The sequence below is a fragment of the Penicillium concentricum genome (genome assembly GCF_028827145.1).
Source record: "Penicillium concentricum strain IBT 3081 chromosome Unknown utg000003l_segment0_segment0, whole genome shotgun sequence".
NCBI classification, from domain to species: Eukaryota; Fungi; Ascomycota; class Eurotiomycetes; order Eurotiales; family Aspergillaceae; genus Penicillium; species Penicillium concentricum.
This window is the reverse complement of record NW_026622756.1, coordinates 1,078,334-1,100,990: the sequence shown is the minus strand read 5'-3', so window position 1 is coordinate 1,100,990 and position 22,657 is coordinate 1,078,334. Positions and strand designations below refer to the sequence as shown.

Here is a 22,657-nt window from a genome sequence, read left to right as displayed (position 1 = left end):
GGCTGCCAAGAGCCCCCTATTCTTAGTTCAATTGGTTGTAGACTCCGGGACGGCCAATGATTAGAAATGTATTTTGACCATAGTATATCGAATAAAGTACAGAAATGAAGTGCATGTAAAACTATACCATCACTGTGCTAATAATAAGAATATATTTCCGAATATTTGAGCTCTTTGATTGTTGTGAAGCGCTTTACCGCCTACCCGCGCATCAAATCAACATAGCTTAATTGCTGCCTTCGCCCGCTAAGCCACCCTTGGACCTCATTCTCACTCGACTCCCACATTTTTCTAATACAAACCCCGTCAAATCTGCTATTTGCTCCCTATACCTCGTTTCCGATTATCCCTGCTTCCGACAGATATAGCACAGCGCTTTCTGTCGACCTGGCCTTGCGATCAATGCCCCTGAGGCATTGCTACTACGCTACAACAGTGAGGCTGTCAGCTTCCCCGCGGCATCATGGCCAGCGGTAGACCTCCTGGGTCGCATCCACCCGCTGGCCGCGATGACGACCTGCTGCTGGATTCCGAACCTATCTATAACAGTGGTCAAGGCCCTCCCGTGAATGATGAACACCTATTAGAACGCTACGACATTGACGACTCCGAACAACCGTACACCCAAACACAACCGCGCCCTTCCGTCTCCTATGATCACTTTGTCGGATCTCATGCGCCGCACGGCGCAACGCAACACAATGCTACTTCCGGACCGGCGCATCCGCCTGTCAACCCCGGTCTGCAGCCAAATGACCCCTACTCCAGCGGCACGCGAGATCGAACCTATTCTCAGACCTCTGGACTGGACAATTATCGGCGGTATTCTTTAGACGACTTTGACGACGGGCATTCAGGTTATTATGATCTCGACGCGGACGAAGACCGAATTGCCAGTTCACACCACGTCCGCAAGGCAAATGAGCGAAATAGCGTCCTCGGACTCGGGGGTGGATTGATGGGCAAGGCGAAATACATGTTTGGCATGGGGTCGTCACAGTATTCGGAAATGGATCTTCCATTGACTGAATCAGGCGCAAGAAGGGCGACAGTCGATAGCAGTGCTTCTCCGGCGCCGCGCCCAAAGGAACGCAAGAAATTCCGTGCGTCTGACCTCAATCCCTTTGGACGCAAGGTTGATCCATCGACACTGGGCCCGCGCATGATTCAGCTCAACAACCCGCCTGCCAATTCCACCCACAAGTTCGTCAGCAACTTCGTATCAACGGCCAAATACAACATCTTTACGTTCGTTCCCAAATTCCTCTTCGAACAATTCTCCAAATACGCCAACCTGTTCTTCTTGTTTACCGCCATCCTGCAACAAATCCCAAATGTGTCGCCGACGAATAAGTTCACAACTATCGTTCCGCTAGCTATTGTTTTGGCTGTGTCGGCGATCAAAGAATTGGTAGAGGACTACAAACGGAGAATGTCGGACAGAGGACTGAACTACTCAAAAACTCAGATTCTTAAGGGATCTTCGTTCCACGATACAAAATGGGTGGATGTTGTGGTCGGGGATATAGTTCGGGTTGAGTCCGAGCAGCCTTTTCCAGCCGACTTGGTACTACTGGCGTCATCTGAGCCTGAGGGTCTATGCTACATCGAAACGGCAAACTTGGACGGCGAGACCAATCTCAAAATCAAACAAGCCATTCCGGAGACTGCGCATCTGGTCAGCCCCAGTGATCTGAGCCGTATGAGTGGACGCGTTCGGTCAGAACAGCCAAATAGCAGTCTGTATACTTATGAAGCCACTTTGACTATGAATGCTGGAGGTGGCGAGAAAGAGTTGCCCTTGGCTCCGGATCAACTTCTACTTCGTGGTGCAACGCTGCGCAATACTCCCTGGATTCATGGCATTGTGGTTTTTAGTGGCCACGAGACGAAACTGATGCGAAATGCGACAGCAACCCCGATCAAACGAACAGCTGTGGAGCGAACAGTTAACATGCAGATTTTGATGCTTGTCAGCATTCTTATCGTTCTCAGTGTCATCAGTTCTGTCGGTGATCTCGCTATTCGGAAAACCAAATCTTCACAGCTTGCATACCTCGACTATGGCTCGGTCAAAATGGTAAAGCAGTTCTTTTACGACATTTTCACGTACTGGGTGCTCTATTCGAATTTGGTTCCGATCTCCCTCTTCGTCACCATTGAAATCGTCAAATACTTCCAGGCTTTCCTCATCAACTCCGACCTCGACATGTACTATGATAAAACCGACACCCCGGCCACCTGCCGCACATCCTCCCTTGTTGAGGAGCTTGGTCAAATTGAGTACATCTTCTCGGACAAAACAGGTACCCTTACCTGCAACATGATGGAGTTCAAGCAAGTTAGCATTGCCGGTATCCAATATGGCGATGACGTTCCTGAAGACCGACGTGCCACCGTGGAGGATGGCGCTGAATATGGTATTCATGACTTCAACAAGCTCAGAGAGAACCTTCAGTCGCACCCAAGCCAGAATGCTATTCGCGAATTTCTCACTCTCCTTGCCACCTGTCACACTGTCATTCCTGAGCGAAAGACTGATGACCCAAATGTGATCAAGTACCAAGCAGCATCGCCGGACGAGGGAGCCTTGGTAGACGGAGCCGCCTCGCTGGGTTTCCGATTCACCAACCGAAGACCGAGATCGGTGATCTTTGAGGTTGGGGGACAGGAGCTTGAATACGAACTGCTAGCAGTGTGCGAGTTCAACTCTACTAGAAAACGAATGTCCACTATCTTCCGGTGTCCTGATGGAAAGGTCCGCGTCTACTGTAAGGGAGCTGACACAGTCATTATTGAGCGGTTGCATCCCGATAACCCTACCGTGGAAGCAACTCTCCAGCACCTGGAGGAGTATGCCTCGGACGGTCTACGGACGTTGTGTCTGGCTATGCGGGAAGTCCCAGAAAATGAGTTCCAGCAATGGTACCAGATCTTTGATAAGGCTTCTACTACCGTCGACGGCAGTCGTGCGGATGAACTGGACAAAGCGGCCGAGCTGATCGAAAGAGATTTCTATCTCCTGGGCGCCACAGCTATTGAGGATCGCTTGCAGGACGGTGTTCCGGATACTATCCATACCCTTCAGAGTGCAGGCATCAAGATTTGGGTCTTGACTGGCGACCGGCAGGAGACTGCAATCAACATCGGCATGTCTTGCAAGCTCATCTCGGAAGACATGACGCTTCTCATCATCAACGAGGAGTCGACAGAAGCCACTCGTGACAGCTTGCAAAAGAAAATGGACGCCGTTCAGAGTCAACTTGCCTCTGGGGACTCCGAGCCTTTGGCTTTGATCATAGACGGGCGGTCGTTGACTTTCGCTTTGGAGAAAGATATGGAGAAGCTGTTCTTGGATCTGGCTGTCATTTGCAAAGCCGTTGTTTGCTGGTAAGTGCCACTGAATTTTTGGAGGATTTTGTCTTTGTTCTAACATGTTCTTTAGTCGCGTCTCTCCCCTTCAAAAGGCTTTGGTTGTCAAGCTTGTCAAGCGTCACAAGAAGGCTCTCCTCTTGGCCATCGGCGACGGTGCCAATGATGTGTCCATGATTCAAGCCGCTCATGTCGGAGTCGGCATCAGCGGTGTCGAAGGTCTTCAAGCCGCACGATCCGCCGATGTGGCAATTGGCCAGTTCAGGTTCCTTCGAAAGTTGCTTTTGGTTCACGGAGCGTGGAGCTATTCTCGCATCAGCCGAGTCATTTTATACTCATACTATAAGAACATCACCCTGTATATGACTCAATTCTGGGTAAGTTTGACCTCGATGGATTATTTGGAGTAGTATCTGACTTTTCGCAGTATTCTTTCCAAAACGCATTCTCTGGACAGGTTATCTACGAATCCTGGACGCTCTCATTCTACAACGTGCTCTTCACTGTCTTACCTCCATTCGCGATGGGAATCTTTGACCAGTTTATCTCCGCCCGATTGCTGGACCGCTACCCACAGCTGTACCAGCTGGGCCAGAAAGGCGTCTTCTTCCAGAAGCACAGCTTTTGGGCCTGGATTCTGAATGGATTCTTCCACTCTCTCATCCTCTACATTGTCTCTGAATTGCTCTACTACTGGGATCTTCCCATGGCAGACGGTGAGGTTGCCGGCCACTGGGTCTGGGGTGAAGCTCTGTACACCGCCGTGCTAGCTACCGTTCTCGGCAAAGCCGCTTTGATCACCAACATCTGGACCAAGTACACCTTCATTGCCATCCCGGGATCAATGGCCCTGTGGCTCATCTTCCTCCCGGCTTACGGCTACGCCGCCCCGGCTCTGGGCTTCTCGAACGAATACTACGGCACCATTCCCGTGCTCTTCAAGTCCCCCATCTTCTACCTGATGGCCATCGTCCTACCTTGTATTTGCCTCCTACGTGATTATGCCTGGAAGTATGCCAAGCGCATGTACTACCCACAGCAATACCACCACGTTCAGGAAATCCAAAAATACAATGTCCAGGACTACCGTCCACGCATGGAACAGTTCCAAAAAGCCATCCGGAAGGTCCGCCAGGTCCAGCGCATGCGCAAGCAGCGCGGCTACGCCTTCTCCCAGGCCGACGATGGCGGCCAGATGCGTGTTCTCAATGCTTACGATACTACCCAGAGTCGTGGGCGGTATGGTGAGATGGCTAGCTCTAGGCCTATGGCGTGATGATTGATTCGCTGTGGGTTGATTATGCATTGTGCATTTGCAGTGGCGGTTCGTTGTGCTCTTTTTCTTCGCTATGCATCCATGCCAGAGGTTGGTAGATTTGTATCTTTGTGTACCTTATGCTCTTTTTCTTTTCTCTGGGTCGTCTTTATAGCCATGCGATTGGTGTGGGGCCTGTGACATATTACTTTTTTTCCTGTTTACTTGATGTGGCTTTAGCTGAGTCTTGCGAAACTTGAACATGACATGATTCAGTAACCTTCTTCCAATTATTTGGTAACCATAAATAACATATGTGTAGACATGACAGCTGGTCTGGTACTTCTGCGTCCAATATTTACCCGGGTCGGGATGACCTAGAGCTTCATGCATTTCGAGATCCTTCCAAGTAGGAGACCTCCGAGTACTCTGGTGTACTTTCTGTTTAATGAAACACTTTGAAATAGTATACAAGATGGTGTTTGATAAAGAGTCAACAGTATACATCCCTAATAACTATATGTATCTTTTTACCTCAGGCATCTTTATGAACAGTCCATACATATATCCAGAGTATATAATCCCTTTCCCCCGAGACCCCGATCAGCTTTGCTAGACCAGGTTTCTATCTCGAGCACCGTTCTTCTGGTGGTCTCCATCCTATCCCCAGCCCCTCCATCACAAGTCTCTCCCTCTCCTCCCAGGTCTCTCCACCATGTTCCAGGTCAACCTGACGTCCAGTACCTCGGTCTCGAATACCACTCGAATCAAATTTCAACGAGCGAGCTTTTTTCGCATGACGCCGTAAATCTCGCTGGAAAGTCGTATCACCAGACCAGCCGAGTATCGCACAACCGACCGTGCGCCAAGGCGATATAATGATATCGACACGACGATGGATATTTGGATTTTTCCCCCGGCTATCGTCTCCAACAGCTGTAGCATCGAAGTGCGGGTCTTGCCAGACAACCAGCGCCTTATCCAAAGTATCGAATTTCCTTGTATCATCACCATGAAAAGGCAACGTCTGTTGCTCGCGCAGCGAAGAAGTCAGATGCAACGATAGCGTATGAGTGATATACCGTTCAGCCTCGAGACTCGCAACAATATCAACAATCAGATTCCGAGTCACCGCGTCATCACGATGACTCAATACAATATCAACATCACCACTGAGTTCCTTCCCACGTCTGTATCCACCAACAATCACACACTCGATTCCATTTTTATCTTCCGGCCGAACTCGACCAGCATGTTCACGAACAACATTCGCAATACCTTCGCTCTCATCACGAGGAATACCCTCCTGGAACTCTTCGTAGAATTTCACTCCAATTTGCTGAACCCGAGACAACGTATTCCACCCATGCTCGACAATATCATCGAGATCACGCCAGCCACGCTGGTAGAACTCGCGCGCTGTCTTCGCTCCAACACCCCAGATCCCGTAGAACAAGTTCAGAACCCGCAGCATGGGATCCGTCTCCAGCGCATCGGCAGCGGCAACATTACCGTCGTCATCGGTATGACCGCAGCCACCGTGTTGCTGGAATTCCGCGAATAAGTCTGCGATCTTGGCGTTGCACCCTGGTAAAGCAAGGATCTCGCTCGGTCGCTGGAGGCGATGTGGGTATGATGCCACGGATGCGATGGAGGTACTGTATGCACGCACGCCGATCTCGTCGAGGGTGAGTTCGCGGATTCGTCTGATTTTCACGAGTTGCGAGATGAAGTCTTCGTTTGGAGGGTGTAAGGGTGCTGAGCGTAGACATGCGAATACGACCTGGTTACGGACCCAGTCTGGCTGTGGGGGTGCGTCGTTTTCGTCTTTTTCGTGTTCAGAGGTCGTTTGTCGATAGAGGGTTGGTCGGGGACGCGGGGATGGTCCTTCGGGGGGTTCTTTTGAGCGACGTGCGTGGATGTAATCTGGTGGAGGGGTTCGTGGTGTTTGTAAACCAGCATCTTGTTTTGCACGCTCGATGATTTGATTTGACTTTTGTGCAAGTAGGTTTTGCTTATTTTCTATCCCTGTCGTGGGAGGAGAAGGAATCTTTCGCCCACGATAGACAACGAATGGGTCTTGTGACACACATTTGCCTGATTTGATAGAGGTATCCATCCACTCGAGTTTCAGGACCGTGACCAAATTTTTGATCTCCTCTACCTTTCGCTCTGGAATCAGGTGCTTTGAAGAGTCACCATTCGTAGCCCCATCCTCTTCCTCAGACTCGGTGCTAAGATCGATAATCTCAACTGGGACATCCTGAGTCCCATCGTACTGATCTGTGCGCCTGCGCTTGGAAGGAGGCTCCACGCCAATTGATTTCGAAGCTGAGCTGGGTATGAGCTCCTCTGTCCAGGTACCGCGGGTGCGCAGTTCCAGCGCTGCACGTTTAGCGCGCCCGACTTTCCCCAAAACAAGTCCAGCTTCGGCGATGTCGTAGGTCAATCTCCCACCATAATCTATCAATCTGCCTTCAATCTCGTCCAGCTCCTCCAGGGAGAGATGCGTTGGCAAAATGAAGATAGGTGGTTGGGATGAGAAGATGGAAACGTTTTCTGTCTTGTCCTTTAAGGAGGAGCTTGGATCAGCGATCATGGTCGTTGGTAGCTCTAGAAAAATAAGTTCTCGATGGATCTATAAAATGCAATCATATATGCGAGGAAATGTCTTCAAGGAGCGTGCTCATTCTTTTGCTGCCACTGATGCTTGAAGACAGACATTGGCTTTACGGCGAGCAAGGAAAATCGAACATTCAAAATTGTAGGCGCACGGTCGTCTCATCTTTGAATTGACTGAAGTTGTGCTGGGACGTTAGTTTGAATCTCGGGAGATGGGAATTGACGTCACAAGCGCCTAAGGCATCAATGAAGTATGTTAAAAGTCAAAAGCTAAGACTACTAAAAAGACCACTGAAAAAACACAAGACATAAGCGGCCGACTATAGGAAGAGTTCAAAATCCATATACTTGGTACACATTAAACAGTACCATAATGGAACCAAAGGCTATATAGTAGTTGAAATTGGTCCGAAAAGTTGATTAGCCATGATTGATTACTTCGAAGACTAAGTTGTTTTCGAGATGAAATTAAAAGATAACCATGAAAGTTCCTTGATTTGCTTTCTAAGAAGTGTGTGAGAACGAGATTGAACAAAGTATGAGACATGCAATGGTTGGTCTTTTTTTTGTTCTTTTTGCACATCCCCACGAGCTTGGAACCATGGCAAAAAAACGCTCAAATGTAGGAAAGGAAGCAGCCCCCACATCCAACCCTGCTGCGCAAATGTATGAATTCTGGAAGCCCAGTTTTTTAATACTAGGCGAGCCTGCAGTGGATGCGTGGAAGATTTGGATTTTGGCTGGAGAAATTGATCCTGCGGTGGCTGAGTTGATGAAGCCGTTTGGTTTCAGGCTTGAGCGCAAGGATTGATGTGAGGGCTCATGGAGAACATGGTGAATGAAGCGAGATGATGAGTGAAAGGAAGGGGAACATGAAGGGTAAAAAGAGGGGATTGACCGTAATTGAATCGTGTTCGTGATAGCTAGCCGTCTCCGTCCGAGTCTTGCAGTGGATTGTCGAATGGGATTGTTGAATGTCGAATGGGATTGTTGAATGTCGATACTTGACCATGCCCTTACCACCCGCAGCAGACGGTCTTCAGAGTCTCCCCCCTTGGGTACACGCTGCACCTCTTCCTGACGAGAAGTCTCCTTCAGAGACACTCCTGTGGAGCTCTTGTCGACAGAAGACCGTCTCTCTTCTTTCCTCCTCTTGAAAAATTGAAACGTTGTGGGTTGTCGAACGTGGGTTTTCCAAACTCGGTTATCAAATGTCGATGCTTGACCATGCCCTACCACCCGCAGCAGACGGTCTTCAGAGTCTCCTCCCTTGGGTACACGCTGCACCTCTTCCTGACGAGAAGTCTCCTTCAGAGACACTCCTGTGGAGCTCTTGTCGACAGAAGACCGTCTCTCTTCTTTCCACCTCTTGAAGGTCGAAGCGTTGTTGGCTGTCGAACGTAGGTTGTCGAATAGGCCTGTCGGATGTGGATGTTTGACCGTGCCCTCACCACCCGCAGCAGACGGTCTTCAGAGTCTCCCCCCTTGGGTACACGCTGCACCTCTTCCTGACGAGAAGTCTCCTTCAGAGACACTCCTGTGGAGCTCTTGTCGACAGAAAACCGTCTCTCTTCTTTCCTCCTCTTGAAGGTCAAAGCATACCACAGGCCGGAGTGGTTCCACTGCAAGACTGTCGACTGGACGGTTCGGGCTGCTGGATAGTCATCATGAAGTGAGTCAGGGGAGTGGGAAGGGAGGGAAATGGGGGTGGGTATGAAGGTTCCTAAAAACAAGTTAGCGAGGCTCATGTTTTGGAATGTATGGATTGATCTCACAAGAAGTTCTCATAATTCCAAGTCGTCATGATGGTAGGACATGACACAAGGGCATGGTGAACGACCAAGTTGGATGTGGTCATACTGGAAGGTGACCGCGATGGATGGTTATTGATGGAATGTTGTTGAAGGTGGAAAGTGGTCATACTGGAAGGTGACCATGGTGGAAGGTTGTTGATAGAATGATGTTGAAGATGGAAAGTGGTCATACTGGAAGGTGACCATGATGGAAGGTTGTTGATAGAATGATGTTGAAGATGGAAAGTGGTCATACTGGAAGGTGACCATGATGGAAGGTTGTTGATAGAATGATGTTGAAGGTGGAAAGTGGTCATACTGGAAGGTGACCATGGTGGAAGGTTGTTGATAGAATGATGTTGAAGATGGAAAGTGGTCATACTGGAAGGTGACCATGATGGAAGGTTGTTGATGGAATGTTGTTGAAGGTGGAAAGTGGTCATACTGGAAGGTGACCATGATGGAAGGTTGTTGATGGAATGTTGTTGAAGGTGGAAAGTGGTCATACTGGAAGGTGACCATGATGGAAGGTTGTTGATAGAATGATGTTGAAGGTGGAAAGTGGTCATACTGGAAGGTGACCATGGTGGAAGGTCCATGGTGGATGACCAAGGTTGATGTGGTCAATGGTCATGATGGAAGGTCCATGTTGGAAGACCAAGGTTGATTTGGGTCATGATGGAAGGTGACCATAGTGGAAGGTCAATGGTGGAAGGTCCAAGGTTGATGTGGTCAAGGTGGACAGTGGTCATACTGGAAGGTGACCATAAAGGAAGGTTCACGATGGAAGGTGCGTCGTGCAATGTCTTGATGCATGGTGAAGACAATAGGTCCATGGTGGATGGGACCAAGGTTGGATGTCCATGATGGATGTGGACAGGATAGAAAACCCATAGTGGATGGGGCTCAGATGGGAGGTCCATAGTGAAGGGAGACCATAGTGGAGGGTGAAACCTTAAAAGGTGGGAGTGGAGACTCAAAGAAAAGAAGAGAGTGTAGGAGGAAAAAAAAAAGGAGAGTGAAAAATGGGGGGAGGGGGTATTTATACCCTGGCAGTGGCTTAAGGATCTGAGTGAACTGAGGTGGGTGACGATTCCTAAGGTGACTTCCTAATTGGGAAGGCACTGAGGAAACTGAGGTAGGTGACGACCCATGGTCCCTTCCTAATCGGGAAGGGACTAGGGTTAACAGAGCCTTAAGGGTCTAAGACTTCAGGCAACACCTGTTTCCCCCCCCTCTGGAAGATGCACAGGTTACTTGGGTACTTGGGTACTTACGGCTGTAGAGTCTATGAGACAAGATAGATAGATAGATATTAAGCACATTTGCATTTCAAGAACGTCAACTAGTTTATATGAGCCAGTCTCACTAGCTAGGATGTAGCACCTACACGATGTGATCCTCAAGTCTCGGCTCACCAGTCTCCTTGACAGCAACATGAGATGAACCCCCCTTCCCAGCAACCTCGGTAGCTGTACCCTTGTGCTGAGCACCAGCTGTCTCGGTCACAAAGATACCACCACCAGGAGCATCGGCAGGAGAAATATCGTCATCTCTATACCTCTCCACATCACTAACAACATTCTTCCCATGTCGCTGATCCATCCATCTGCGCCATGGCTTGTAGACCAGAACGCTGAGCCCACCAAAGACAATAAAGCAACCACAAATACCACCACCAATAGCATCGTAGTAGTCACCAGCAACCTGGACACCGTCCCAGAACTTGCCTTTGGCATCTGTGACGTTCAGGATGAGACTGAGCAGCTGGATCACGCCGATGACAATCGCCACGATGACGGTTAGCGTGGTCAGCACGATCGAGTAGTACAGGAATGCGACTGGGTCGCGGTGGTTGTTTCGCGATTGTGGGAGCTCGTCTGGATCGCTGGCCGTTGATGAGGTGTCTGAGATGGTGCTTGTTGGCTTTTGCGGGAGGAAGTTGGCCGCTGGTTGGATGTAGAGAGCAAACATTAGGGCTCCGTCGATTGTGTCGAGGAGACACATGCCGGCTGGGAGGTGTTAGTTGAAGGCCCTAGGTGAAGTGGTGGGCCTGCGTGTGAGGATACTGACCTGTGAATAGAGCCGGGAGAATGAGAATCACCCAGAAAGAAGTTCCCTTCGCTGCTTCGATGGATGAAATTCCAAGGAGAGCGATCTCGGAGGAGGTGTCGAAGCCAAGACCGAACAGAACTCCAAGGGGGTACATCTTCCATGGACTAGACAAGAATAGACACATTTGTCAGACACGCCGAACATCAATAGCTTAACCAAATAACATACCGGTCAATCAATTTGAACATTCTCTTTAAGACCTTGAAAAGGACTCCTCCACCCTCAATCTTCCACGCTTCGTCTTCATGACCCTCGGGGAGATTGAAGACCTTTTGCATCTGTTTCACGAGCTTATACAGGATGTACGCATTCATAAGACCAAGCAGAATCAAGAAGGCAGCGCTGACGGAGGTACCAATGATTCCACCGACCGTGCTGAAGCTGTCGAAGCGCTCAGAGACTGCTGCTGCTGTGGCTGCGACGACAATAGATGTGATGATGACGATACTGGACTAGGTTAGATTTGATTTGATATAGAATGAGGTGACTGTGCTTACGTTGAGTGACCAAGCGAGAAGAACGTGCCCACGGTAACGGGCTGTTGTCCCGTGGCCAGAAGTCTTCTGGTCATTAGATCGATAGCCTATAGGATTGTTAATTATTTGGTCTGTTTCTAGGCCGAATTCGACATACAGAAATATGATCTGCATCAAATGCATGTCTCAATCCAAGAGAATAGGCAAGGGCAGCTGTAGAAACCAGCGAACTGTATTCCCCGCAATCAGTATATATTATGATCTTGAAGCTATGATATATCCAAAGACTCACGGATGGTAACTCTATAGAAGCATTAGCGAATCAATCCAATGTGACACCAGCTATCAAAACATACCAGCACAATAGCCGCCGCAACCCAAACTAGAATATTTAAAAACGCAATAAGCGCAATAATTCCAATAGCCCGAAGAGGAATCTTCCTGATACCCGGCATTTTGCTATGCGAGCGCTCAGCACTGCGAAGAAGAGGTTGCAGGCTCCATTTTCGGTCGCTGTCTAGACTGCGTGAGTCTACAGGTGTATCTGCAGGCTCATTGAATGCCGACATGGTAGATTTCAGAGTAAATTTCTGTATCTAAATATAAAAGAGATATATAAGAGATATTTAAGAGATTTTCAAGACCAGTTCAAAGACTTTTAAACTTGATAACCGAAGAGGGGGTTCCTATACGCTTGCAGAACTTAGATAACCCCGCCAAGCCTACATCTGCCAAGCCTGCATACATGCCCATCCCAACATCTTGTGTACATCAATGTATGTCGATGGAGAATTTTGCGGGAGTTGGCCGAGTCTTGGAGCACTCGCCATCCCAAAATCCCACGTGTTGTGTGTTATGGTACAGCTATGGACAGTATAGTCGCGGCGAATTCCGCTGATAGGAAACGTCCCTCATTATTCACAGCTTGCATTCCCATGTGCTAATAGCGCCAATGCTTCAATTTTGATGTTCAACACCCACTATAAATATTTTCCCTTGTGTGTGATTGGGTGATGATAAGTAAGTGGCTGTCTCAGTTCGCCGGTCGCCGAATGTAAGCGGGGCCAAGCTATGGCTGTTCCCGAGGTCGGCAAACTAATTCATGTCAACGTTCCGATGTATGACTGTGGATATCTGACTGTCTTCGGCTTTGTTGGCTATGATTCTACATGGATATTTGGATATTCTCTAATGAATTAAAATTTCTGTATTGACCTCTTCCCAAACTATATACACCGTGAATTGAATTTCGCAATATTGGAAACTTCCTGAAGCTTTTGAATCATTATCATATCATCATTAGGGTGCCAAGATGAGTCTTTGGCGCCAGTCTAGATACCAGGGTCTTTTCGCACCCGGTATGTCCAGACTGACCAATCTGTCCTTCATCAAAATGGCCTATAAAGGTCCAGAATTGGTGGAATCAGATACGGGGAAGACATAGAGATCTGTGTCTTCATGGTCCAGCTCAATCAAGCCCAACAAGCGTGGGGGATGGCATGTGAGCCGTGATCGAGACCCAGTCCTCACTATAAGGTCTGGGGGTTTGTTATAGGTATAACAGCGAATTGTTTTGTGCATCAAATCAAAGTCAAAGTTCAAGCAGCGGCCACTGCCAGCACAGTGGGCGACGGAGTCCACTTGGTAACTCTAGGTTGCACACGAATATCCTGGCTGACAAGAATATTCCACTCATTCCGCGTGATAGGAGTGACATCTGACGCAGAAAGAGGTGTCTTGGGCCCACGCTTATTGTGTCCTCGCATCTTCGACGGCGGAGGCTGTCTCCGACCGCGCACAGTCTGGATGGGTGATCTCTTCACTTCACGGGGGCGTTCGGCCTTCACCCGGATAGGGATAGGATCAGCCTTGGGCTTCACAATGATTTGCTCAACTTTGGGCTGGGGTTTCGCTGGAGCTGGCTGGATTTGGGCCAGGACTATGGGTGTAGCTTTTGCTAGAACAACGGTCTGGGCCTTGACTGGAATTCTAGTTGGAGCGATAGCTTTCGCTGGAACAATAGCCTCGACTTTGGCTGGGACTGGAGCTGGAGGTTTGGCCTGGGCGGGAAGAATGATAGCATCTTGACTGTGGACATTCTTGTACGCAAGTGCGACGGCAGTGAGCTGCTCATCTGGGACATCGAGCTGCTCATAGACGCGGTGGAAGAAAGCTTTGCTAAAAGGGCGACCGGAGAAATCCGCGACGATGCGGTGGAGTAGACGGACGCAGGATGACATTGATTGTTCGTCGTTGCGGGAGAAGGGACGGGTAGAGAGGATGCACATGCGACGCTTGAAGGTATAAATTCGGTCCATGTTCAGGAGAGTTAGACCCTCCTGGCTGAAGATGACTTCGTTTTGGAGGATGGATTGCTTGACGAGGTGGTCGTTTGCCTGGCGTTCATACTGGCTGCGGCTGATGGCGTCGGTCCAGCTGGGGCCGAGTGAGAACTTTCTCGAGCCTTTGGCGATGGCGCGCTCAAGTACTCGCCATGCTTGTGGCTCGATTGGATGAATGGGGATGATCATTAGGTCGGAGGGTTGACCGGTCGGGTAGGGCTTTCCGCGGCCGATGAGGAGGGTGACGTGCATCATTCTTTGTTGGAGTTTTGTGGAGATGTATTCCAGAGCTGGGAGGAGAGATGGTGTGACAGTCTCGGAATCGAAGCTGAATTCTGGAGAGAGTGGTGGAGAGATCATGTCGTTGGTGAGGGTTCTTGGTGAATTGGGGACATAGATGCCCGATGGACGGGGGAGACGCATAACACCCATGTTGTGATTTGGGGATTTGAGATTCGATATAGGGGAGACCCCTTTTTTTCGTTGAAGAGCTGGAAGTTGAAGAATTCCAGATGTTCGATTGCCGCCAGACTCTGATATAGGGACCAGGAGAACAGCAGTCAACTCCCCCGCATCTCTTCAGTCTTAACATGGACTATCAAATTAACTACTATTAAATATTTCTAATCATAGTAAATTCCACCTTCAATAAACGAATCATAATCCTCCGATCAGCGCGATAAAAATACCCTCAAGGTTCTAACCGCTGCGGCGTTCACCTACCCAATAAACGACCTCCATTGATCGCTGCCCTAATGCACTTATGCATGCCACAGCACATTTTCAAGACATTCGATTTGCAGGCACAATGGCCCCCACTTGAACATATTTGATCACATTTCCCACCATCCAGGGTGTTGGTAACGTTGGAATTCATCGACAGGCTGAGAATGTCTCCCCAGCTGCTAGCTCCGGACATGTTTACAGGAACTTGCCTTGATAACGGCAGCTTGCACTAGCTTCGGAGTAACAGCGGATATTATGAGACTGTGACTGGTTCAGTCTCCTGGATCACTGCATACACGTTGTTGTGTATCCTGAACTCTACTCTGTCGACCGACAGGGGTCGTCATTGTGCATGTCTTCTCGCTGGTGCCATCTAGTTAAGTAAATACGAGCCATCTCCCCATTTCGGTCCCCCTAACTGCACCAACATAGACCCCCCCCCCCCCCACCATTATCTCACCCCTAAGCTCAGGGCGGTATATGCGTTGCTCCCACGAGGCTGAACACAGCGGCTGACTCTCACATGTGAGAGGCAGCACTCAGCCAACCCTTTGTTCCCCCAAGCCAACTGCGCTAGACCTGCATATGTTGGATAGTGGCTATACACCACCTCCGAGATGTTATTACCTATGAGGAAACATGATTCTGCCTTTCCAAGGCCACGTTGCTGGTGCATCAAAGCGCGGTGGGTCGCAACGTGCATCTGTGAATCTTGATTCTGGACGAATGAATAACCGATCTAGATGGTGGCTTTGTTCTTCGGGCATTTTCATGAGGCTGAATCCTGCCTGATTCCCATTAGGGAGTCCCTTCTCTGTGTCGGTGTGACCCCGACTAGAGCCTGATTGGCTGGTGGATTTGTTGGTTGGGGGCCATCGTCTTCCACGTCACCTCTGCATGCTCTAGGTTATATCGCCATCGCCTAAATTGAGCTTAATTTGCTCGATTATCCCGGATGAACGCTCAGCAAGCGCGATTTTCTGTTTATCGCAATCCTTGGCATTATCTGAATATCTGGGTAGGCCCCGACTCGATCATATACTTTCCAACTTGATATGACTAGCTCAGACATCCCACTGCTGAAACCCTTTTTATTGTTTCCTTATTTCTTTTTCATTTGTTGCTTCTCTGTATTCTGGATTCCCTTAAATTGTGTCTTCGCTTGGGATTCAATCACCTCGGAAGCACTGGGGACTTCATATTACGGCCATCCACTTCGGATGGGTCTCCGAGACCCCACACTGCGCAATCGAGATACCATCTCTGTGACCATTTACCCCATTCAGCCGGAAACCATGTTCCATTCAGCTAACTATCGATCCGAAATCCGAACCGTGTATCTTCAAGGCCCCGTACGATCACTTTGCGAGAACGCTCATCTGTTATAGCGGAGTCCATACCGGAAAACGAGAGTATCATATGTGGACTTGAGGCATTTCATACCGACGATTCGGCAGGTTTCCCATATTGTTCAAACTGTTCAAATTGCCGGTGCCTGAAAGCCAAGGGGAGCTATCCCGCACTTTCCTCCGGACACCGCCCCAATTCCGGATACCAGCCTTGGTGTTCCCTCTATTGGACCTTGGTTCAGAGCCATGCATCTTTAGCACCCACTCGTGCACGGGAGAGGACAAAAAGACGCGCAAGTGATTGAAAAATTTGCTCTGCATTTAGGCTGGGCGTTTCCACAGTTGGAACCCAGGAACAAGCGCGAGATAAGCACATTGACAAGTTGCTGACGCACACAAAATCTCTAATCGAAGGAACCGAGAAGATCGACATCTCCCGCAGAAATATGGAATATACTTTGTCAGTACGGCACAAAGATCGAGGAAACTGCACATCTTGGACGCCTCCTCGTATTAATGTGTTGTTCTTGACGCCATAGCCGATCATACCATATGCTCGCCATCCAAAATCCTTCTAGAAAAATATTCCCCATAAACAAACACCCGGTAACCAAAAGTACGATAGATTAACCCATAAGGTACATGTAGCCACGCGAGCACCGGCCATGCCGACAAGAGAGATAAGCTATGATTCGGCGGTTGCCTCCTTTCGCTCTCATTGATTGGTGGAACCATCCTGAGACAGTCTTGGCGCAGATGCCCAGCCTCAAAAGTGTACATCTCGCCCGGGTTTAGGTTAGCGTTTCACGTGCCAAGGTAAATTCTGCCTTGGCAATGGCAGGGTACACATGCTGTTTGGGGGGTGACCTTGATAAGGGGTCTTTTGGGTAAATGGCCCGGGAGCTATCAGTCGGGTGGCTGAGTCAAGATATGGGCGGGGATTTGGACCCTTTTTATGTTTTGGACGTGTAAACAGTGAAACATTTGAACATTTGAACATTTCATGCCTTGTTTTTTCCACCCCGTATATAAATCGGTCGTATCCATGGGTTATAAAGATTGAAAATCTGGGGGAAAATGGGGCAACTTAAAACTCGCAAGCGAATGCCGTTGCAAAGCGCTCCCCCGCAGAGGGTAGTGTCCATGAGCTTGGCGCCAATGTCTCCGCTTCCGGCTCCGTTTTGGTTATCAAGCTTTATCTCAAGATATCAGGACGAAGTACATCTGTATACAGTAATTATCTGCATATTGAAGATATCCCTGCCCAGAGAATTAAGAGCCTCAAAAAAAAAGTATGGGCATAGCCCTATTTAGTACGTGAAAACCAAACACGGCCAACGGATCGCGGATTACACCCTCTTCCGGAAGGATTTTAAGCCAAGTGGACTGTGTGTGGTCTGAGGTGTTATGATAGGTAAATTATATTATAGTACATACTACCCCGTAAAATGAAAAAGCCTTGGCTAGGCAAGTCCCGAGGTCTTTCTAAGGTTCTCCCCGTATCTTATTTAATTGTGTTTTCCCTTTGCCTTGTTTTTGCTTATCTTTCTCCAGGGCTGTGTACTTCTCTTGGCTTTCCATTTAATCCCTCTTCAGCCCCAGTCTTCCTGGTCTTACATCTGCGATTTCTCTCTACGGCTTTTCTCCCTGGTCAGCGCAAACCTCTGCGCGTCAGACACACAATGGAGAAGTCTATCAAGCTCGACGAATACCCGGATCACACCGTCACAAGGGAGATCAGTGATGATGGTAAGGTTGAGCACGGTCAGAGTGGTCTCAATGACCCCAACCATGTTGAGTTGCATCGTGCGCTCAAGGCGAGACATATTACTATGATTGGTAGGTGCGCTTTTCAGAATCGCACGCGAGTATGCGCTGACAGTAAACAGCCATCGGTGGTGCTATTGGTACTGGTCTGATTATCGGAACGGGAGAAGCTCTTGCAAAGTAAGTGAATGCTTTCCCTGGACATTTTACTCTGAGATCTAAGCTAACACAAATTGTACAGGGCTGGCGTGAGTATTTACACCGAAATTGAGTGATTCTTCTTACTGACTTAAAATAGCCCGGTGCAATTCTTATTTCTTACGCTTGGGTTGGTTTCATCGTTTTCCTGGTTATGTGCGCTCTGGGAGAGATGGCGGCTTGGCTGCCATTGCCCTCTGGATTCACTGGTTACGCTGTACGCTTCGTTGATCCTGCGCTGGGTTTCACACTAGGCTGGACGTATGTGCCTCTGATCCCCTTTTGAGATGATCGTGCTAACACGAATCCAGATACTGGTTCAAGTACATCATTTTATCACCGAATCAAATGACTGCTGGTGCAATGGTCATATCATATTGGATACCGACAGAAAAGGTCAACGCTGGAGTATGGATTACCATCTTCCTAGTGATCGTCGTCGCCATCAATTACTTCGGTGTGAAGTTCTTCGGTGAATTCGAGTTCTGGCTGTCGTCCTTCAAAGTCATTATCATCCTCGGCATCATCCTCCTGTCCTTCATTCTCATGCTTGGCGGTGGACCGGACCATGACCGCAAGGGTTTCCGCTACTGGAAGAGCCCAGGTGCTTTCAACACTTATAAGATGGAAGGCTCACCTGGTCGATTCTTGGCTTTCTGGTCCACCATGGTCTCCGCCACATTTGCCTACCTGGGCACTGAGCTAGTCGGAGTAACGGTTGGCGAAGCGCAGAACCCCCGCAAGACAATCCCCCGCGCCATCAAATTGACCTTCTACCGAATCCTGGTGTTCTACGTGACCAGCGTGCTTCTAGTCGGCACACTTGTTCCATACAACTCCCCAAGTCTTCTCTTCGCCCTGTCAGACGATAACAAGAAGAAGGGCTCAGCCGCAGCTTCGCCCTTCGTCGTCGCCGTCGAGCTGGCCGCCATCCCCGTCCTGCCACATATCCTCAACGCCTGTATCCTACTCTTCGTCTTCTCAGCAGCAAACTCCGATCTATACATCGCCACCCGTACAATCTACGGTCTCGCCCGCGAAGGCAAAGCCCCCAAGATCTTCGCCCGCACCGATCGTCGTGGCGTCCCTGTCCCTGCACTGGCTATCTCATCCGTTATTGCCTTGCTCGGCTACATGAACGTTAGCAGTGACTCCAAAGTTATCTTCAAGTACTTCGTGAACCTGGTCACTATCTTCGGTCTCCTCACCTGGATCTCCATCCTGGTCACTCACATCTACTTCGTGCGCGCGCGCAAAGCCCAGGGCATCCCCGAGGAAAGCTTGGCTTACAAGGCACCCCTCGGTGTTGCGGGCTCATACTTCGCTCTGGGATTCTGCATTCTCATTGCTTTCACCAAGAACTTCGACGTCTTCATCCACAGCCCCAAAACATACGGAAACTTCGACTACAAGAACTTCATTACTGCTTACCTCGGTATTCCACTGTATCTCATTATGATCTTTGGATATAAGTTCGCCACCGGGTGCAAGGGTGTTGACCCCATGACAGCTGATCTCTTCACCGGCAAAGATGAGATTGATCGCGAGGAGGCGCTGTATCTCGCCGCTAAGGAGGCTCAGGCAGAGAAGAACAATGACGCGGGCTGGTTCTACCAGAAGTTCGTCTCATGGCTCTTCTAATGCGGGATCTATGCCAATATCTTGTGGAAATTGAGCGTTGTTTGTGCCGTCGTTGTTACCATCGATAGGCCATTAATATCTTGGACTTTACCGTTAGATGTTTCAATTATGAGAAATGATTTTCGGTTTATGATTACAAGAGTAGAAGGTCACGTATGCGGTCTTTTTAGTAGTCTTTTTAGTAGTCTCAGATATTCTGTTTACAACATAGATGTCTTTAAGATATTTTCTCTCCCGCCTCAGTTGTATAGGTGAACAGCAGAAAAAGGCGGAAACAAAAGTATACTTTGTGCAAGAGACTTTTCTATAGTATTTGAGGTTACGCGGAGGACGAATACTTACGTATATACACCCCAGGGCTACTACTACTAGTATGGATGACTGACAGGGGGAACCAGGACTTGTACGAGCTCAAACATGTTGCACGCCTGGCGAAATAAATATCAGTATGTCGACGTCTAAATGGGAGGCGGCCTATGTTGTCGCTGCTCAGTCGATCCCGCCTACAGAGTCAAGCAGGAATTCGACACCATCTGTCGGCAAATGCTCAAAGGAGATGATTGCCATCGGGGTAAGTTTAGGCGTGGGCTTATGACTTCCTTTGATGCTGGTGTCGATATGGTTGATATTCTGGACTGGCAGACGTTCGGCAACACAGACCGAAGTCAAACTTGAGTATGATCAGAAAGATAAGCATGGGGATCAGCAACTTCAAGGTATGGATGGTCATCATTTTCAATATTCTCATACACTGCCTGTGCAAGGTGACCGAGTGGAGTTAGATTCGTTTAACTCTGTGAGACGCCAGAACGCACATGTATGAAATGCTATGAGACGCGAACTAAAATGATATTCCCAGAGCAATCATTGAGGATCAGATATGTTCGGCACCTTTCCCGGTTCACGGGTGATCTGATCTATAAATAAACAACGTGGTTTTCTCTCGGTCATGTCAGTCTAATATGGGCGCATTGGAAGATCTGCATTGGAAGATCTGCATTACATTCTTTACATTCTTAGGCTCAAGTAGCCAACATACTGTACAAGGACTCTTCAACATCAGAAGTACCGTAATTAAAGAAGGGGATTCGCTCGTAAAGTCAACATGCAATCATCAAAGGAGGAAAAGGCCTACAGGCTATCGGACAGAGGTATCTGATCGCCCATCAGGTCCTCAAAGCTGATATCCGACGCCTCCTCGCCCCAGACAAACTTGCCGAATGTCAACAGAGCATGGAAAATCTCCTTGCCCGTTGGAACAATGTGCTCTGAAGGCAAAAGGAACCCGTAACTACCGCGATCGCGCAGTTTAATCTGGTACGAGAACCTGGTGTGCAGGTTATGGTAGAACCAATCCAACGCGCTGCCACCCGAGGTAATCCCAGCAGCCGCACCCTGGCTGAGAATCCCCTCGCACGCCGAGGTAACGTCATATGATTCATGGGATGTCTGACGGATTGCCTTGGCTAGACCCAACGCTAGCTCCTCGAGACTCTCGAGGGTGGGGGGCACGGAGGAGCAGCTGTACGAGTAAGGGTATAGAATCTGCTGGGAATAGGAGTGTAAATCAATGAATCCTACGATCTCAGCGCGGCCATGCGCCGTCTCGTTTTGAGCCCATTGCGCCAGGCGCTGCGATTCAAGTGCTTCGAAAGGCTCCGCGCCGGCGTAGTTCTCTGAGCAAGGGTTCGATCGAGTCGACTCGCCGTCCCACTCGTAATCCCAGGCGCGGTCTAGGTCGACACCTGGACACAGTGGAAGACCCGTTGGCTGGCGGTTCTTGCGCCACAGACGGTCTGATTCCCATGAGTAGGCGTATCCGTCGGGATTGAGGGTTGGGATTAAAATCCAGTCGTACTCGTGCAGCAACCGTGTTACTGCAGGGGAATAGCCGAAATGGGTGATGAGGCTGTATGCGACATATGTTACTGTGGAGGTACTGATCCATTCCCTAGCGTGAGTACCACCGACGATGACGATTGTCTTGCGGGGGCCTGATGTGCGTTCTGGGTCGGGAGTTGTGCCGACTTTCAATGCTGGGATTTCGCGACCTTCATAGGTGACTCCCATGCTGATCATCCGTACATGCGAGGAGAACATTGATGCCATCAAACGCATCCATTGCGTTATAACGTTGAGCGGCTGGTATTCTTGGAAGAATAGGTCGCCGTTGGATATCGTCTTCAGTTCACCTGATGCAGTTCCTGATCTAAAGTCTGAATCGGTACGGTGGCCGGAAGGGTAGGAAGCGTATATATTGTCGGCGAGGTTGTCCATGAGGGGAGTGTAGGAGGTGCGGAGTGTGGAAGGTAGTAGGTCCAACAAGGAAGGGATCTAAGATAATTAGTGAGACGATCATGAAGCGTTCAGAGAAAATCTCACCATATCATCTGCAAGTCTAATATCTACGAACTTCGAGGTTATGGCCCAAATGTCCAAAAACAGCACATGCGAGGCGGAGGCTAATGCTTCTGCCTCGTCTGGCTCGCGCAAATGGAAGCGGAGGACGACATCACTGCTATACCGATCGTAAATATTGGATGGTGGTGATGAATGTTTTGAGCAGTGTTTGTGATCAATATCCCATATCGAGCCAATTACCCAGTCGCGGAGTCGAGCCCATGGGCGTGGGTAATGAGTTTGTCGGACAGGTAGCAGAGGTGGCGGTGGGGTGATGCTTGAACCAGCGGGGACGGCGGAGATAAGAGGAAGCAGGGTCGACGCGACCAATATCGGAGGCAAAAGACGCATACCGAGTCACAGTGTTGGTGGTGTTCAGAGCCAAGAAGTTTAGAGGTTCACAAGTTCCCAGAAATCTGAACCTTTCGGATGCGGAGAGAGACCTCGGGAGGGGACAAAGCGTCAAGATAACGCAGATATAAGTCCAGGATATCAAATTAAATCTGACAAGTTGTAGTAAAATGTGAAATTCTCCTATCCATTGATATCCGGAGAGAAGATGACAGCTCTGGAGGGGTTTTTGATATTCTACGTCAGTGGC

The 22,657-nt window shown here is 49.1% G+C and overlaps 10 protein-coding genes across 10 annotated transcripts; 3 read left to right on the top strand and 7 right to left on the bottom strand.

The window, feature by feature from the left end:
* Positions 1 to 463: 463 nt before the first annotated feature.
* Positions 464 to 4,648, top strand: N7517_008247 (aminophospholipid-translocating P4-type ATPase DRS2; the record flags this gene model as incomplete). Its single annotated transcript, XM_056725977.1, has 3 exons — positions 464 to 3,390; positions 3,446 to 3,749; positions 3,800 to 4,648. The coding sequence occupies 3 exons, from the start codon at positions 464 to 466 to the stop codon at positions 4,646 to 4,648; spliced, it is 4,080 nt and encodes a 1,359-aa protein (XP_056576828.1).
* Positions 4,649 to 5,252: 604 nt separating this feature from the next.
* Positions 5,253 to 7,226, bottom strand: N7517_008246 (type-X family DNA polymerase; the record flags this gene model as incomplete). Its single annotated transcript, XM_056725976.1, has 1 exon — positions 5,253 to 7,226. One exon carries the CDS (start codon positions 7,224 to 7,226, stop codon positions 5,253 to 5,255), a length of 1,974 nt encoding a protein of 657 aa, XP_056576827.1.
* A 624-nt stretch (positions 7,227 to 7,850) lies between these two features.
* On the top strand, positions 7,851 to 8,060 carry N7517_008245 (uncharacterized protein; the record flags this gene model as incomplete). Its single annotated transcript, XM_056725975.1, has 1 exon — positions 7,851 to 8,060. The coding sequence occupies one exon, from the start codon at positions 7,851 to 7,853 to the stop codon at positions 8,058 to 8,060; it is 210 nt and encodes a 69-aa protein (XP_056576826.1).
* Positions 8,061 to 8,559: 499 nt separating this feature from the next.
* N7517_008244 (uncharacterized protein) lies at positions 8,560 to 8,997 on the bottom strand (the record flags this gene model as incomplete). Its single annotated transcript, XM_056725974.1, has 1 exon — positions 8,560 to 8,997. The coding sequence occupies one exon, from the start codon at positions 8,995 to 8,997 to the stop codon at positions 8,560 to 8,562; it is 438 nt and encodes a 145-aa protein (XP_056576825.1).
* A 135-nt stretch (positions 8,998 to 9,132) lies between these two features.
* N7517_008243 (uncharacterized protein) lies at positions 9,133 to 9,627 on the bottom strand (the record flags this gene model as incomplete). The annotated part of the gene is made up of 1 exon (XM_056725973.1): positions 9,133 to 9,627. One exon carries the CDS (start codon positions 9,625 to 9,627, stop codon positions 9,133 to 9,135), a length of 495 nt encoding a protein of 164 aa, XP_056576824.1.
* Positions 9,628 to 9,665: 38 nt separating this feature from the next.
* N7517_008242 (uncharacterized protein) lies at positions 9,666 to 9,878 on the bottom strand (the record flags this gene model as incomplete). The annotated part of the gene is made up of 1 exon (XM_056725972.1): positions 9,666 to 9,878. The coding sequence occupies one exon, from the start codon at positions 9,876 to 9,878 to the stop codon at positions 9,666 to 9,668; it is 213 nt and encodes a 70-aa protein (XP_056576823.1).
* A 550-nt stretch (positions 9,879 to 10,428) lies between these two features.
* N7517_008241 (HoxN/HupN/NixA family nickel/cobalt transporter) lies at positions 10,429 to 12,202 on the bottom strand (the record flags this gene model as incomplete). The annotated part of the gene is made up of 7 exons (XM_056725971.1): positions 10,429 to 11,054; positions 11,116 to 11,261; positions 11,326 to 11,604; positions 11,655 to 11,740; positions 11,791 to 11,863; positions 11,926 to 11,936; positions 11,990 to 12,202. 7 exons carry the CDS (start codon positions 12,200 to 12,202, stop codon positions 10,429 to 10,431), a joined length of 1,434 nt encoding a protein of 477 aa, XP_056576822.1.
* A 1,029-nt stretch (positions 12,203 to 13,231) lies between these two features.
* On the bottom strand, positions 13,232 to 14,407 carry N7517_008240 (uncharacterized protein; the record flags this gene model as incomplete). The annotated part of the gene is made up of 1 exon (XM_056725970.1): positions 13,232 to 14,407. One exon carries the CDS (start codon positions 14,405 to 14,407, stop codon positions 13,232 to 13,234), a length of 1,176 nt encoding a protein of 391 aa, XP_056576821.1.
* A 3,325-nt stretch (positions 14,408 to 17,732) lies between these two features.
* N7517_008239 (dicarboxylic amino acid permease agtA) lies at positions 17,733 to 19,656 on the top strand (the record flags this gene model as incomplete). Its single annotated transcript, XM_056725969.1, has 5 exons — positions 17,733 to 17,889; positions 17,940 to 17,997; positions 18,059 to 18,065; positions 18,116 to 18,276; positions 18,327 to 19,656. 5 exons carry the CDS (start codon positions 17,733 to 17,735, stop codon positions 19,654 to 19,656), a joined length of 1,713 nt encoding a protein of 570 aa, XP_056576820.1.
* A 1,131-nt stretch (positions 19,657 to 20,787) lies between these two features.
* On the bottom strand, positions 20,788 to 22,407 carry N7517_008238 (M14 family metallopeptidase; the record flags this gene model as incomplete). The annotated part of the gene is made up of 2 exons (XM_056725968.1): positions 20,788 to 21,990; positions 22,039 to 22,407. 2 exons carry the CDS (start codon positions 22,405 to 22,407, stop codon positions 20,788 to 20,790), a joined length of 1,572 nt encoding a protein of 523 aa, XP_056576819.1.
* Between the last annotated feature and the right edge of the window lie 250 nt (positions 22,408 to 22,657).